Source organism: Perca fluviatilis, chromosome 15 (assembly GCF_010015445.1).
Source record: "Perca fluviatilis chromosome 15, GENO_Pfluv_1.0, whole genome shotgun sequence".
Lineage (NCBI taxonomy): Eukaryota > Metazoa > Chordata > Actinopteri > Perciformes > Percidae > Perca > Perca fluviatilis.
This window is the reverse complement of record NC_053126.1, coordinates 25,577,955-25,594,928: the sequence shown is the minus strand read 5'-3', so window position 1 is coordinate 25,594,928 and position 16,974 is coordinate 25,577,955. Positions and strand designations below refer to the sequence as shown.

General features: G+C 42.4%; 1 protein-coding gene across 21 annotated transcripts in view; it reads right to left on the bottom strand.

Annotated features, from left to right (window-relative positions):
• Positions 1-16,974, bottom strand: part of nfixb (nuclear factor I/Xb) — a 165,634-nt gene that overhangs the window by 10,443 nt on the left and 138,217 nt on the right. For 7 of the 21 annotated variants that reach the window (XM_039823912.1, XM_039823914.1, XM_039823913.1 and 4 more), the window contains 4 exons: positions 14,620-14,694; positions 8,539-8,667; positions 3,768-3,961; positions 1,892-2,039 (listed from right to left, as the gene is read on the bottom strand). In XM_039823912.1, coding sequence (XP_039679846.1) covers positions 1,892-2,039; positions 3,768-3,961; positions 8,539-8,667; positions 14,620-14,694 — 546 coding nt within the window. Of the gene's footprint in view, positions 1-1,891; positions 2,040-3,767; positions 3,962-8,538; positions 8,668-14,222; positions 14,395-14,619; positions 14,695-16,974 lie in introns of those variants that run through there. The other 14 variants (XM_039823915.1, XM_039823911.1, XM_039823928.1 and 11 more) reach the window with 12 other exon arrangements.

Here is a 16,974-nt window from a genome sequence, read left to right as displayed (position 1 = left end):
AGGCACGCTGCGACTTTCGGCTTCCTCGGAGGGCAGGGAGGTGCGTTTGTTTTACAGTTTGTTTTCAGGCAGTCACCAAACACATCTGTAACTCAATCTCATTAAAAAGAGAGAGGCTCCACCTTGTGGCAACTACAGCAAATCTACACAACATTACACGACGGCTCGCCACACGTCCCTCGTCTTCTGCATCGGTCAGTATATTTTTAATTGGTTAAATTAACGGTATTACCGATAATCGATTAATCATTGACATCCCTAGTGAGAGGGTAACAAAAGCTGCCTCCCAGCACCTCTAAAGCTCACTAATTAATACCTTATATCGTGTTTGTTTAATCTGTACAAAAAGTGTGAAAACAAGACAATGTGTCATTTTCACACATTTAGGTTTTTTGTACGAATTAAACAAACAACATATAATGTGTTAATTAGTGAGCTTCTGAGGTGCTGGTAGGGGGGTTTTGTTACCTTGAACAGAGCCAGGCTAGCTGTTTCCACCTTACTTCCAGTCTTTATGCTAAGCAAAGCTAACCAGCTACTGGTTGTAGCTTCATATTTATCATAGTTTTTCTTGAAGAAAAATGTCAGACATGTGAAAGCATAGAGTAAACCTACTGGATCACTTCAATTAAATAACAAAAAAAAGAAATCAGATAAATCAATTTAGTACCACAGAAAGTAGTGCTATATTTCTTTGAGGTCATCAAAACTCCACAGAGAAGTCTGCCAAAACCTAGTCTGCAAACTTAGATCTCCCTGAGTGATTAAATCCTGTTGATAAACTCGTTGGAAGTGATTGAGCACACCAGAATTCTGACATTGAGGATCAGTCTGGGACACTTAAAACCCACTGGCATCAAAGCCTCTGACAAATTTAGGGCAGTTTGAGCTACCCTACGGACTCCAGCATTTGAATCTCACTAAGGGATTCAGGATGCAGTGTGCAGACTTGTGTTTGTGTGGAGGAAACGAGGAAGGACAAGAAGGAAAAAGACAGAGAGAAAGATAACTTGGAGATTTATGTGCTTGGACATATACAGTATACAGCCATGTGTTTCTAAGAATTGGAATAACATACATAAGACAAAAGACTTAGAGACGCTGACTGGGGGGGAAAAAAACGCAAACACTAAATTTGAAGGAAAGCTAAAAACAAAACAAAAATAAAAGTGCTCCATCCAGTGCCCCTCCTATAACATGTGAGGAAGACAAATCCCCTCAGTTGGACTGACACACCTTCACCTTAAAAACACACTGCTTAACAATCACCCGAAAAAAAGCTAGAAGCTAAAATCAGCTCAACCAAAAACAAGTATGACTACTTTTTTGAACCACCAATGTCCCAATTTCTAGTGGAATGTTTTGGAGTCCATATAAATTCACTGCCCTAAATTTGTGCTCTTCACAAGTACAAGTAAGAATAATTAATAATAAAAATCTTTTCAAGTTTTTTTTTTTTTTCTTTTTTTTTTAAATACAAGGTTTGCTAATGAGTCCATCAGGGGAAGAAAGGAGGATTTAGAAGAACTGGGTTGGTGATGCAACTTCCACACCAGACAATGCCGAATGGGCTCAATATGAAGAGCCGCTCAAACTGATGGGGCCTAATACAGAACCCTGATGATTACCACGGGAGTCCATTATGAAATATGTATTTCTAACCAGACCTCTGGTGGCATTGATCTACTCTGAGCTCCACAGAGCTCCTGTGCTGGCTTCCACAGTCTTCCAAGGGTTAAGGGAGGTGAGATGTTGTATACACAGGAACAATGATGGCACGAAGTTGGAGGAAGAACAATGGCAGGGGTCTTTTCACTGGAGAGGGTTGGGATTTTCAGATTTTTGTTGTTGTTCGTTTGGTTTTGAGAGCGGTCTCTGCGGGGTCACTTACACGGAGATGCGGACGAGGAGAGTCCGCCGTCAGGGGGCGTGCTGTTGGGTTTAGAGTCGGGCATAGGGAGGGGCACTGGGCGGGCCACTGGGGGAGGTGGAGGCAGCAAGAAGGAGCCTGGCATTTTGCTCTGGCCGCTCCCGTTTGGCTGCAGACAACACAAATAGGGTCAAGAGGGCGACATGCGACAATCCGCAGACACGGAATGAAAAAAGGACGCAGCTCGGGAGGCCAGGTCCGAAAAAATATCCATGACGGAGGGGGGGGGGGGCGATGGTGGAAGGAGGGAGAGGATGTGGTGGAAAACAACAACCAAAGGAATGATGTATGTGGACGGCATCTTTTATGGAGGTGTGAAAAATAATAACACCACTGGGTTTGATAGGAGTGGGAGCTGGAGCTTGAGGTGAGAGGTTCCACAGGGGTGGTCCGTGGTGGGTGGAGGAGGGAAGTGAGCACATTATTGACTGGGTTTGTCCAGAAGATGGCAAGAAATCAAAACCATGGGAGAATACTCGTCTAGACAAGCACAACACCACCAACGATACCAGCACCAAACAACCAAACTCCAACTAAAATCTTAAAAGACTAGAGATGAAAACAGAAACACAATGACACAACACAGGACGGGTATGTTTGACTGAAGTGTGCCGTGACTGATTCACTCTCGTGCTGATGGTTGTAACTTCTAAGGGGTTGGGTGGAGCAAAAAAGTTAATAAAAAAAAAAGGAGGAGGGGAAACGTTGGGGTCTGAAACAGCAAACGGCAAAATGACAACGACAAGACAATACAAAAATTTGTAGACCAATTAAATAAACAAATGTCTATGTGTGCACTTGTGGGGTGTATTTCTGTGTATATTGTATGTATACATGACACCATGTAATAAGCTTTTGGCATGCACTGTGAGCACTTAAAGTAATGACAATCATGTAATTATAGTAATATTGCATTGTAAAGCAATGCAAACACGTTGCTGCTGACTTTTCTAAAATAGGCACACATACGGAAGCAAAAACAGGCTATAATAATTTCAATTTTATAAGCAACTGAATACCCAATTTTGAAATTTAAGTATATATATATATAGCATTGAAATATTTTACTTTGCAATCCATCTGTCTGACAGTTTGTGGTTTAAAATCCCCTCGATGAAATTTTCAGACGGTACTTTCAAGTTGTACAATTTCAAAATCTGATTTCAAGTTTTTGCTTAGGGTTTCAAATTCAGAAAATGTAAGCATCCAATATTTTAAAAAAACTATTGAAGTTGCTTAAATTCAGTTCAGTCAAATTTGGATCTAAAAATTCAAGCAATGTCAAAAAAGCAGGTTGCTTTATATGAGGTTTGTTACATTCACACACCAAAATTCCATCAATCCAGCTTGAAAGAATCGATCAGACTTAGCTGTCCTATCAGGTTACGTCCAGTCAGATCAGTCTCATGATTTAAGAAAAAAAAACTTCATATGAGCGTTGGACACCGGAATTCTCTAAATGTGTAAACCAGAAAAAATTTGAAATGTCACCTACTGAAAGTTTTAACGAGGGAAAATCAAACCACATTAAGTCAGACAGATGGTTTTCAAAGTAAACTATTGCAATGCTATCAATTTAGTGGTATTTAAATGTTGACACCTTGTAAAATTTCCTAATCAGGTAAACAGTTTCTTATGGAAATTATAATTATTATTGTGACCATTTTTTGCTTCCATACACTAATTATTTCCACTAATTTACTTATTTTACACTCATTTTTGTACTTTCAGGGGTCTGCAATACTAAAGCAAGCTAGGTGCGGCACACCTGCAGTTTCTGTATAAATGGCATATTTTTAAAGTAATAGGGTTTCTCTTCTCTGGCAGAATGCCTTACCTGTCCGCCGGCCTGCCCCGAGCCATCAGCACAGACAAACTGCACAAATTCCTTCAGGGGGTCCTGTCCAGGGTGGTGGTGGTAGCGGATGGTTGGGTGGGTGAAGTATGGGCTAGACTGCTGAATGATGGAGGGAGACGGGAAGTGCAAGGCCGAGGCTGAAGCACGGGGACTCCCTGCCAACAGATACATTTCTATTAGAGGAACACAAGTAGAGGAAGATGCAGAGAGCAAGACGAAGACATTAGCCATTGAATTCCTACACATTCTTACAGATGGGAGAGATGTGTTGAGTGACTGATGATAGCAACAAAATCACATCACAACTGGAAACCGTAAAGTATAAATCTGGTTTTAAATGTCGTATATGAAAGGAATGTTGCTTTTCCAAGAAAAGCTGATTTCAAGTTAATAGCTATTATGGGCATTGCTCGTAATGTTTTATAATCACTCCAATAAATCTAAACAGCTTTATGGAGGAGATTTAACACACACACACACACACACACACACACACTGCATTCATATGTGCACACTCACAGACTACATAACAAGTCAACACCATTCAGACTTGTACACAGGCAGACACTGCACACACCTGAACGTGCACAAATTCAATTGATGCAAGCGCTGTATTTTGAAATCAGATCCAAAGAGCTTGCAAATACAAAAAGCACAAAGAGATCATTGAGCACTGTCTTAAATTAGCCGGTCTTAATGCTTGCATGCCTGTGTGCTGTTTTGAGGGTGTGATTTGCTGGCGTTGATGCAATTTGGCATCCAGACGGCAAAGCCGTTTTTCATCTGACACATTTTGTTTCTATGACAGAACTAATCTGTACGTTCACACTGTATGTCTAAGTTGATGCTTTTCTGTTAATATGCTTTGGAGCTTCATATCTACCCTATGACCAAACAAAGCCCTCTCTACCAGACCTATATCCATTACTAAATCTCCTTGATTTGTATTAGAAGCCTGTTCTCCTCTTCGCTGTGCCAGTCTTGACACCCACCCCATCCAATCTAGGCCCCCCAGCTGCCCATGTTGGGCTGCCAACACTCATTGTGGTTCTTACATCTTATACATTGTGTGTGTGAGTGTACTTCATGAGAGTTCCAACCCTGCTGCATTACCCCCTAGACAGGAGCCTAAGCCTCGGAGCCCAGCAACACCTTGCTCCCATGCCAGGCTGCCTGTTCCCCAGTGAAGCTGTCTCCCTGCCTCTATTAGCCCCCTACTAATCCCATTAGAGACTGGGTGGAGGCCAAACACTCTGGGGGTATGGGGGCGGGTTGGGGATGTGATGATGGTGTGTATGTGTGTGTGTGTGTGTGTGTGTGTGTGGGGAGAAATCAGAGGGAATCCCTGCACCCCCTACCTAGTCTCCTCTCCCTTTAGAGCACTGGTTCCCAACCCCACTGCCCCGTCGGATGAACTCCAGTACCCCTTCATCGACACCACCCACCATATTCCAAATGTGTTCATTTGAATTGATTTTAAACTGGATGGTATTCAACACAACTGATTACATATAGGGCGATAATATTTGATATATTTTTTTTTACAACTATATATATATATATAGTTGTAAAAAAAAATTATTATTTTTTTTACACACACACACACACACACACACACACACACACACACACACACACACACACACACACACACACACACACACACACACACATATATATATAACATATACATATATACACATATATATATACACACATATATATATATATATATATATATATATAAACACACACACACACACACACACACACACACACACACACACACACACACACACACATATATATATACACACACACACACACACATATTTTTATTTTTTTTAATCAAATTGTGATTTCTGTGTGGCACAGTAGAGAGCACTGTCACCTCACTGTCAGCCTTTCTGAAGTTTGCATGTTCTCCCTGTGCCTGCGTGTGCTTTCTCCATGCGTCTGGTTTTTTATATTGTAAGTGTAGGTGCTGATGTGAACATGAGTGGTTGTCCATCTCTGTGTCCACCCTGTGATCGTCTTGTGTACCCTGCTTCTCATCCTTTTTTTCCCAAGCTAAGTTAAGCTACTCCACTCCCTGGCAACTGCAGAAGAACCCCTGAGGGATGAGTACCCCTGGTTGGAAATCACTGCTCTAGAGGGAGGACAGCTGAATGTAGCTAGAGGGACAAATACTAACAAAACCAACTCTTCGCACAACCTACACTGCGAGTGGCTAGCCCTAGCACACTCCTCAACCAGACTTCACCAACCCCTAAATCCTCTTGGATCACATCTTCCACACAGAAAAACAACAACACTGATGATGTGGTAGGCACTTTTACGCCAGTGCAGGAACAGTTCCAGCTTGTGCACTGTAAGAGTTTGTGTAAAAAGAAACAAATCACAATTGTATAAATCACAACTGCTGGCCACAACAAGGATGGGATATTGTGTACTTTGTGTGCATGTCAGCGTGAACATGTATAGGAGTGTGTTTGGTGATTACATTTGCTGTCTTGTATCTCAAGAGGCATAGGGTCTGTCAACAACCACGGAGGAAAGTTTGATGACACGGCGGTCAACCTCATTGCTTCACATCTGCTTGCTGGCTTAAAAAGCCTTTGATGTAGCCTAGCTACAGTACTAAAGCACATGGGTAATTATCTCCAGTGAGCTCCTTCGCTGGGTGAATTCACAGACGGGCCCTTTCAAAAGAGAAGAGGAACTCTCTTTTTTACGATCTGTGCCATGACGAGAGAGTGATGATTTATTATCGGAGCCCCTGGCTCTGTTTGATATCTGATGTTATCAAGAGCTGCTTGTTTCAGCCTGGTGGAGATCAGCTGGTTTACACTCAGAGCCTTATTTTCTGCCCTTGCCAGTATGAATACAAACATGTGCTCGCCCACACTGAGATCAATTTGTTCCAAAAGTGTCAAGAAAAGCATGTCCGAAAGAAGAAGCAAAAAAGATGGGAAAGAAGATAGGGAACAGTGAAATGGAAAGACCCGCGGCCAGATCAGCCTGGGGGCCCTCGGGTAAAAATAATTTGCCGAGGGCCTCGCTTCTCCAACTCTCTGTGCAACGTGTACAGTAGAACCAACACATGAATTTAGGAATATCCACAATGTAAGCATAGTATCAGTATCACCTTAAAACAAGATTGATGATGACAGAGGGAACCTGTTAAAGATGGGGCCTCAAGACCCACTTTAAGGCTCAGATCACGTCAGTCGATATTGTGCTTTAGTGGTACATATTCCCGAGCAAAATTGCAATCAATGAAAAAACCACAAACCAATTGCCACACAGAGAGTGCATCTGGAGATCTGGGGTCCCAGGTAGCTTCCCACTTTGTCTGGTTGGTAATCCAGCATCATAAAAAACCCATGCCAAGATTTATGACCCCAGTGATGTGGTATTGCAATTCCATAAAGATGGGGGATTCACGACTAAAGAACTAGTCAAAACCAAAGCAGGAGAAGCGGGGATACAGTAGGTTGACTTTTAGTCTCAAGTAAGGCTGCACAATTAATCGCAATTTCATCGAAATCACAATATGGACTAGTGCAATATTCAAATCGCACAGGGGCGCAATATTTGTTAAAGGCAAAATATGTGTCAACCCATTCTTAATTAAGTATTGTCATCACCAAAATGATCATTCCAATATCGTGCATCATATCGCAATCGCAATATCAGTCAAAAATAATCGCATTTAGATATTTTCCTCACATCGTGCAGCCCTAGTCTCAAGTTATGAATCAAGCTTTTATTAATACCCCCCCACCTGCCCCCTAAATGCCCACCATTCTCAAAATATTTTTTTTAGAGCAGATATAACACTGATGACATCAGTACGACATCATCAGGGTTATTCCATTTACTTTGGAAAACCCTCTTCAGAGCCACAAAAGACATTAGAAAGCTGTTTTCACAGTCTGTACAAACTACATGTGTAAAACTGGTTCCCCTTTAATTGTAGGCGTAAAGCATTAAAGTTTTAAACTGTTCAGTTGTTACTTACTGATATTTTATCTGTAATTGTAAAAATTTTAGTGTTTTGTTGCATTTGGGACACTTAAATGTCTATTATATAAGTATATTTATTTATTTATTTAGTCTTTTAGATATTCACTTTTTAAAACTTAATTTTCTGCAAACTTTTATAAGTTTCAGAAATTTTGTAAAAACAAATGTCAGAAAACATGACGAGACAAGCCAGGAGTCAATGAGTAAATGAAACTTGATTCAAGTGTTATATAGGTCATTAAGAAACAAATGCCAAAATAAGAGCACAAAAGCCTTACAAATCAGCCAAACCTTCATGCAGTCAGAGATGTGACAGAATACACAGCAGCAACCCTGTGGTCCTGTTCTTCCACTCTAAGAAGAAGACAATGATCTTTATAGATAACTGAAGAGCTACAACCACCAACCATCCACCAGACAGACAGACCCAGAAAAGTCACACACCACACCCAGACTCCCCAGAAGCTCCGTCACCAGCTTGACCCGCACCCTACTAAGTCAGAATAGGCAGGGGGAGGCAGAGGGGAGCACAGGCCTACAGAGCTACCTGCCAGCATTTCATTTCCAGCCCCTCTCATCTTCAAGAGACAATGTTCCCACCTCTGTGGCAGGGGGAAGGGGTTGGGGCCCTGAAGAAGAGATGGTGAGGGGGGGGGGGGGTGGGGAGAGAGAGGAAGGGTTGGGGGCGATCGGGGAGGATCTGGAGCTGGGTTGGTCTCACCTGGTCTCACTCCCGCCAGCATTGGCAGTGGGTGGTGGGTGAACGCCATGCGGGGGGACCTCGTCTGGGAGGAGAGGGCGCTGAAATCGAATTTCCCCGGCTTCTTAAGAGAACCAGGCGATGAGAGTCCTGGCAAAAAGGGGATCAACAAAATGGCAGAACAGAGACGAGGTTTTAATCAAACATGGCTGCTTTTCTTACTTCGACTCTACTCAAAATAAATAAATAAAGCTTATCACTTTCTTATTTGATTGCAAGAATCTAATGATTATGATTGAAATCAATGGATTGATCGGCTGATTCATTCATTGATTTGTTGATTGGCTTAACATACAGATGGGTTCTCACAATCTGTCTGTCCAATACTCTATGTTTGTGTACAGTCAGCGGGCTGTACCATGTCCGGCAGATTGAAGGAGTGGGGTGGGGGAGTGGGGGTTGAGGGCAGGGTCCGGAGGAGAGGCCATATTTTTGAAGCAGCAGGGATTCAGAGCGAAGGGAGGGAGGTGACGGGAGAAAAGAGGGAGGGAGGGGTGGGGAGGTCGGGAGGCTAGAGGCGCAGTGTCAAGAGAGAGGAGAGCTGGGAAATGCAATGGCGGCCCACTTATGGTCACCACTGGAGTGCGTATGTACAAACACAGCAAAGTCCATATCCTTGAAATCCATTCAAAGATGTCTCCTCTTGGAGATGCAAACTATCGGACTAAACCCAAACCCCAATGATCCCAGAGGACCACAGTCGACAAACACTCCAACCAACCTACTCACTGCACTTGTCAGGATGCCTCATAGAACGAACGGGATCCTGGATGGCCTCATATCTGGGGCAGACTGTGATTTCCAAGCCAAAGCCAGCGTGAGCTACGCGGCTTCATATAGCTGCAGACGAGCATGCCAAAAAACATACATCAATGGCTCCTCTGATGTAGTGCCTTTCTGCAATATCTGACGGTCAGGTATTTTATGTTACTGCCTTAAGACGTACAGTATTTCATAAATAAGTGCTTGTATATACACCACACACACACACACACACACACACACCCCAAGATGTTCAGGCTGGGTGGCGAGCACCGGGCAGACTGCCAGTGAACGCTGGATGGGAGAGCGTTAGAAAGATGGAAGGAGTTGGGCAGGAGTGGAGCGGTGACGGCAACGGACAACACACATAGACGAACATATTAAAGTGTCCCCCTCTGTCTATAAATGTAGGCTGAGGCTAAAGGGCTGCATGAAATATCCCTCAGTTTGGTAAAAACGGGCACACTAAGTATAGGTCAGGCTCACCAGCGGACCAGAAACATGGCCAAAAGTGTGAGAGCTACAGATAAAAGAAGCTCTCTTCTGTGATCAAGGCCTTGTGTGGTGGGCACTGAGGGAATTTATTTTGATGTATGGTAATCCAAAGGCACAATTTAGACTTGCAAGGTTAGAGGACCAGCGCCAAATGGTGTATATGACCTCTGCCGGGAACCGCAATGCTGAATATACGCTGAAATAAAACTCGGGGAGAAAAAAAATAAATAAATCCATAAAACAGCGAATAATGAGGAAGTAAAAGTATAGAAAAGTGCATCAGCGTGGACACACAGACCTCATTACTTTCTCTACTGGACTCATGTTTTGTTTGCTCCAGATCAGATTCGGTTGAAAGAATACAGTGATAAACAACCTAGGCGAGCAAAAGCCCCATAAACGACTAAACGACACAATATTCACACATATAAAACAAACGCACTCAAATAAAGACGTGGGTAATTTCAACATGGCCCAAAGAGACGTGGAAATAGATTTTATGAGCTAGGCATATAAACTCTAACAGAGCAGATTTCTGAAAAGCTTTTTCTTTAATGCTACACTGGGAAATCTTTTATCACTATTTACCCACAATGCTCATAGGCAGCATGGGCGCAGCTGTGCTTGTGTGGGCACCAATGTGTATAAAAGAAAGAAAGTGGGCGCCGGCACTTATGTTCAAGCTATGCGCCATCATGTGGGAGAAGCGGATACAATAAGCAGGGTGAGATTCATGAGGAAAAACAAAAAAAAAGCCAGTGTGAAGACAGAAGGGCACAAGATGCTTTTCAACCAATTTTATAATACTTTTCTTGTTGCAAACATTATACGTTTGGCTCTAATCCCATGTGTATTTAATGAGGAAGATAACAAGATATATGGCAGAGTCAAAAGAGCAAAACATGGAGTAAAAGAACACTCCAAAACAATAAACTGTGCCTAAAAACTTTAAAGAAGATAAAAGTATAAACCATTTGCTACAGTCAGCAGAACATTAGAAGCGTAGGCTTGTCATCCATCTGGCACTGGTATTTTACTTCTGATGGTGTGTTTGGAATGTTGCATGGTAATTTTATAATTAATTAATTGCATGGTTTAATTTATTACAACCAATCTAATTAAGGGCACAGAGAGCGCACCGGCTGCAATGCAAACCTTTGACGAGCTACTAGTGAAAGACCTACTCAGATCCTTAAAGCGGCTGTGATCAATATTTTTAGAATAATAATGGATCACATGACTACTTGTATATGAACGGGCTCCCTGGTAGTGACAATCCCAAACAGGATTTTTTTATTTTTTTTATTTAACCTTTATTTATTCAGGGAAGGTTCACTGAGAGGCAGCCTCTCTTTTGCAGGAACGCCCTGATCACATTCACACAGTTGCACACATTCACACCTGGAAGCTGCCCAGCACAACCACAGTCTGATCTGCTGGCCACTGAGCAGCTCCACTGGAGCGGTTGGGGTTAAGGGCCTTGCTCAAGGGCACCTCAGTGGTATTAATGCGACAAGCGCTGCTCTTTCACTTTCCCCACGCAGATTTTATCCTGTTGGTCTGGGGATTGAACCCACAACCTCCCAGTCACAAGCTCTCTTCTCTAACCTCTAGGCCACCACTGCCCCAATTATCCCCTGACTCTGCAGTTCCACTCAGCTCTACAGAGATGTAGGACTTTACTGCTTTGATTCACTCTCACAGCTCTCATCAGCGTCGTTTCCTCTAAACTTTTAAAAATGCACTGTACACTACCTGCCCAGCACCAAACTGCAGCCAGTTAGCAAGTTAGCAGCTAGCTGGTGAACATAGTGGAGCATTTAGCAGCTAAAAGGGCCCCCTCTTCGAGTTTGTACAGTAGATACCAAAAACAGACCTACAAGGAGAGTAAATATTGGATTCATATTCAACAGGTAGCCTGAAACGACTCCAAACTAATGCTAATTTAGGCTCCACATCTGCTGGATATGCAAAATAGGCAAATGTTTGCTAACATGTCACAACTTATGTCAGCTTGTTTCTGCAAAAAAAACAAAATACTCACTTTATTTCAGGTTCATGTAATCAGTTAAGTTAAAGGGGCTACCCTCGATATTCAGAACATTAATATAGCAGCAGACACATTTTTGCTATGTAAAGAGATAGTGAAGTAATGGCGCCTGCACGAGTGCAAAGTGCAGTCTCTAAATTTAAGCAGTAATATCACATTGTAAAAATACAAGTCAAAGTCCTGCAATCAACATTTTACTTAAGTGAAAGTACAATATTATTAGAAGTAAAAGTACTCATTCTTCAAAAATGGCCACTTTCCCAGTATTACATTATGCATGTCATATTATTGCGTTATAATTGTTGATGCGTTAACATGCGAGTAGCATTTTGATGTGGCTCTTATAAATCCGTATAATTTTTGACTTTACTTTAATATGTAAAGTAAATAAGCTGTCATATATAGATATATGACATGTAGTGGAGTAGGAGTATAAAGCAGCATTACATAGAAATAGTCAAGAAAAGCACACAGTAACAGTCAGCAAGTTAGCGATCTAATGAACTTCCAGTTGCTGTTTAAATATTTATGGCCGCTGTACAATTTTACATGAGGTGCTGAGAGAGTCAGGTTGCATTTGGATTGCTTGCTCACACTGTAAAAAGCAGACAAACTGAAGCCCAACATGTTGTGGATTCAAAGCATTGCTGCGATGAAGCCTGTGTTTGGCTCCAGTTCCTCTGTGGTATGTATAGGGATGACTGCGTGCCACCACGGCACAAGTTCAATTATAACCAGCTTATTATGCATAAACAGCCTTAAATTATACATATTGTTTTTAGTCTCTGTGATTTTCCCTAATTAGTCTGTATCTCGCTGAAATATCTGGTACTATGTGGCTTTCTCAGCGAGGAGCAGCAAATGAGGCCCAGACGCCCAATGAAAGCTCTGTCTGATAAAGCCAACAGAAGTTACTCTGATCTCTCCCTTAATCTGTGTTTGAGCGCACACACACACACACACACACACACACACACACACACACACACACACACACACACACGTTTGTTCGACATTATTTCTATGTCCTGCTCCTGGCACATTGCACAAGCAGACTGGCAGCCAATTGCTCCCATGACCCTCTAGTCTTGCTGCGCTAACAAGCTGGCGACCCCACAAGCACCCCTAACTGTCAGAGAACTGGTCCACTAGCATGTGCACCAACACACCCACACACCAAAGAGAGAGAGAAAAAATGGCTCACACACTCGTCATTCAGGTAAGCAAAAGCAATACGCCGACTACCTCACACATCATTAGCACCCATAAACACTGGGGTAATGTGGTTCAAGCAGAGCAAGTACACCTTAGCAACACCACAACCACACACATCACAGTTTTAAGCCCATAATACCACATATTAAGCTGGAATTCTCTGTCAACATCAGACCACCCCTTTATACTGAGGAGTTGATAGTGGGGTTTCCCACCCCTGAGCAGCAGGAGCAAGCAGGCAGAAGGAGAGAACGGAGCAGAGCGGAGCGGAAGACAGCAGACTTAATGATGAATTACATGATCACCTGCTATGCCTCGGAGCTTTTCATTCAGGTAGAGGATCACCTCCAGAGTAGGCAGAGGCGGAGGCCCTGCCCTTCCCTCCTCTTCCTCCCTCCTCCTGTCCTCCGCCCCTCCTCTCTTCATCTCTCACTCCCAACACCATCACCAGAACAGATGTCTGCTGTAACCCAGTAGCTCCCTTCGCTGTAGACACATGGAGGCGCCATCTGGACCGGAACGCTGCTTCTCTCCAGATTGGGGAGTGTGTGTGTGTTTACTTGTGTGTGAATGTAAATCAGAGAAAGAGCTGAAATTTAGTTTTTGTGTGTGTGTTTGTGTCTGCATCCCATTTGTAAATGTGCGTGTTAGTGAGTAAGCATCTCTCAGAGGCAGAAGGTGCCGTGTGCATTGATGACAGACCTGAGTGCCTTTAGTCGTGTTTGTTTGGGTCGTATGTTGGTTTTCCTGTGGCGTCTTTCAGAGACGGTTGAGTCAGGACTACGGCAGGTGGGACACCACTCAAGAGCTCTGTCTAAACAACGGGCTGCATGAAGCGGCTAACAAACCCTCATTCACACAGACACACACACAAACACACCGCCCTCCTCCTCTGTCTTTTATCGCTTTCTCTCTCAGGGCTCGACAACAAAATTACAACACACCCATAGCACTTAGCTGCATGTTGCTGACAAATTCACACCGCCCTTGAAAACTGTTTGTATGCACGTGGTGTGTCACAACAATGTGGTTTTCGGATATGATAATGCCCATAATTACACATTGGAAAATACAGTGGATTGTTTGTCAGACAGTGTATGTCATGATAAAAGTGATTCAGAGATGTGTTTTTTGTTTTGTTTAATGCACCAGGGCTGTCTTCATCCTCCTAGATATCTGATTTTTTTTTCACAGATTTACAACAACATCTTTAAGGCAGACAGGCAGTGGATGTTATGGAGCTACTGGGCTACCAAAAGGCTTTGGTAAAACCCACAACGGTAAACAGCAGACATCTGGCAGAAACAATCCCACCCAGCGGCACCATACCCAGAGAACAAGACACAAGAGAAGAGAAGGAGAGAGAAAGGACAAATGGAAGATGCAGACCAGCTCACAGGAAGTGCAAACAGACTTGGAAAATAACAGACAAAAAGAGATGTATACAATTGAATGGCGGTGTGAGCTGGAGTAGAGCATGTATAAATGTACACAGTATAATGTTTAATGTTTGTTCTAACCATGGTAAGGAAACTGCACTCCATCGCTCTCATGCTTAATCTTCCTCTCCTGCACACTGGCCAAATGGTGTTGCACTGAAAGGCCAAACAGGGGAGAAGGGAAGAGTTAACAATGGAAGAGGGGAGGAGAGAAAAAGAAAGAGACAGAGATGGAAAGAATGAGAGAGAGAGAGAAAGAGAGAGAGAGAGAGAGAAGGGTGGTTAAATAATGGGCAACAGGGGATTTTTGTATGTTACAGAGTGCAGCAAGTGTCCATAAAATACATCATTACTGCCTGGGGTATTAAAATGGCAGCATGTGAGTGGGAGTGACGTTACAAATTGGAGAATACATGAAAACATAGCGTTTTAACAGAATCAAATACTAAACCCAAGAGATATACATGAAGTCTATTGTAAATACATTTGACATGGTAGCCATTGTGATGGTTAAAAATGCTGTAAGCCAAAGGGTGAGTGAGTGGTGAGTGATTTAAGAAGTAAATGGGTGGTTACACAGGTGCTGCTCTGCTGAAATAGTCCGGAATACTCACTATACTCACAAAAGTGGAATAATGCGAAAGGAACTATTTGACATTTTTGGGAGATAAGTTACTCGCTTTCTTGCCAAAAAGTAGATAAAAAGATTTACGTTAGCTTAGCGCAAAGATTGAAAACAGGGTAAATATGAAGCTACAGTTGGTTAGCTTAACGTTAGCTTAGCGCAAAGATTGAAAACATTGTAAATTTAAAGCTACAGTTGGTTAGCTTAACGTTAGCTTAGCGCAAAGATTGAAAACCGGGGAAACAGCTAGCCTGGCCCTGTCTGAAGGTAACAAACTCTGCCTATCAGTACGTCTAAAGCTAACTATTAAACATGTTACATCCTGTTTTATCCGTAAAAAAACCACAGTGTAAAAACAACAACTCGGCTTAACTTAAGACTGGAAATGGGAAAACAGCAAGCATGGCTAGCATGTTACATCCTCTTTGTTTTATCTGTACAAAAACTGGAGCGTAAAAACAACATGTAGGTTAGTTGTATCCCACTGTTTCCAGTCTTTGCTAACCTAAGCTAAGAGCTACTGGAGCTTTTATAGTTACCATACAGAGTGGTATCAACCTTCCAACTAACTCTTGAAAATGGCAAGAAAATGTCTGTTACATATGATATGTGATGAACATCAAAAGATCTCACTATAGTAAACTGTCGTAGTTTTTTTTTAAATGCCATCACTCAGGAATATAGCTTAAATCTAATGAACAAAATTAAAACCACAAAAGGGATAGACAATTGTTCAAAGAGAAGTCTATTTAGCTTTTGAGAGTTATCTGTGTTATATCTACAGTATGTGGCTTTGACAGTCTCAGACATCACACACACACACACACACACACACACACACACACACACACACACACACACACACACACACACACGGAGTTAATCTCAATGAATGTTAGCGCAGACGCCCTAAGAACTAACTGAGCAATATACACCCATCTCTGCCACTCTTCTCATTGACAACTCTAGGATGAAATGAAAAAAGATAAATGCACTCAGTTTGGGGTCTGATTAAAGGGCCAGTTCAGCCAAAACAAAACTTAACATATTTTGCAGATAGTTTCAGTTATTTACAGAGATTTTCTGAAATATCCGTCCATGAGACATATGTCTCCACCCCGTCACAGCAGAGTTGTGGTGCTTGTGTAAAAAACTTATATAGGAAAAAACTAGACAGCAACCTGTCATTTGAGAAGCAATGTCCAGGCCACTCGGGATAACCCGCAGACCTCACTAGCACAGACTTTACTAGCACAGTTTTTTTGTTTGTTTGTTCTTTTTAGTTTGAAAATAGTCCCCACTGAAAATTATTATCAGAAACTGGGACATTGAGACTCTCTCTAGAAACAAGTGGGACATTGTTTCTCGATAGAGAGTTTTTCAAATATCATGTTTTACTACAAATTATATGTCATTCACTTCCATTGTACTGGGGTGGTGGTAGAAGTTTAAAAGGTTTCTTCTCTGCAAATAAAAACCAAACCTATCTTCATGTTCACTAGGATGAAAATATAGTTTTGGGTAAACTGGCCCTTTAAGTTCCTGCTGCATGTGAGAAAGGATGCTATAACCTAGCCGTGGCATAATGACGGTCCTTCTACCTACAAACTCTGCTCGCTGGGGGTGGGGGTACAATGTTGTGAGTAGAAGTTGTGAATGGAGGAGGGGGGAGTGAGAAAGAGTATGTGGGATAATGAGGGAGTCAAGTGGTGGAGAGAAGGGTCAGCACAGAGTACAGAGGCAAAGGGACGTGGAGGAGGTAGAAGGAGAAGCTGTGACTTCTGGTCCACATCAGTTAGTGTGAAAATAGT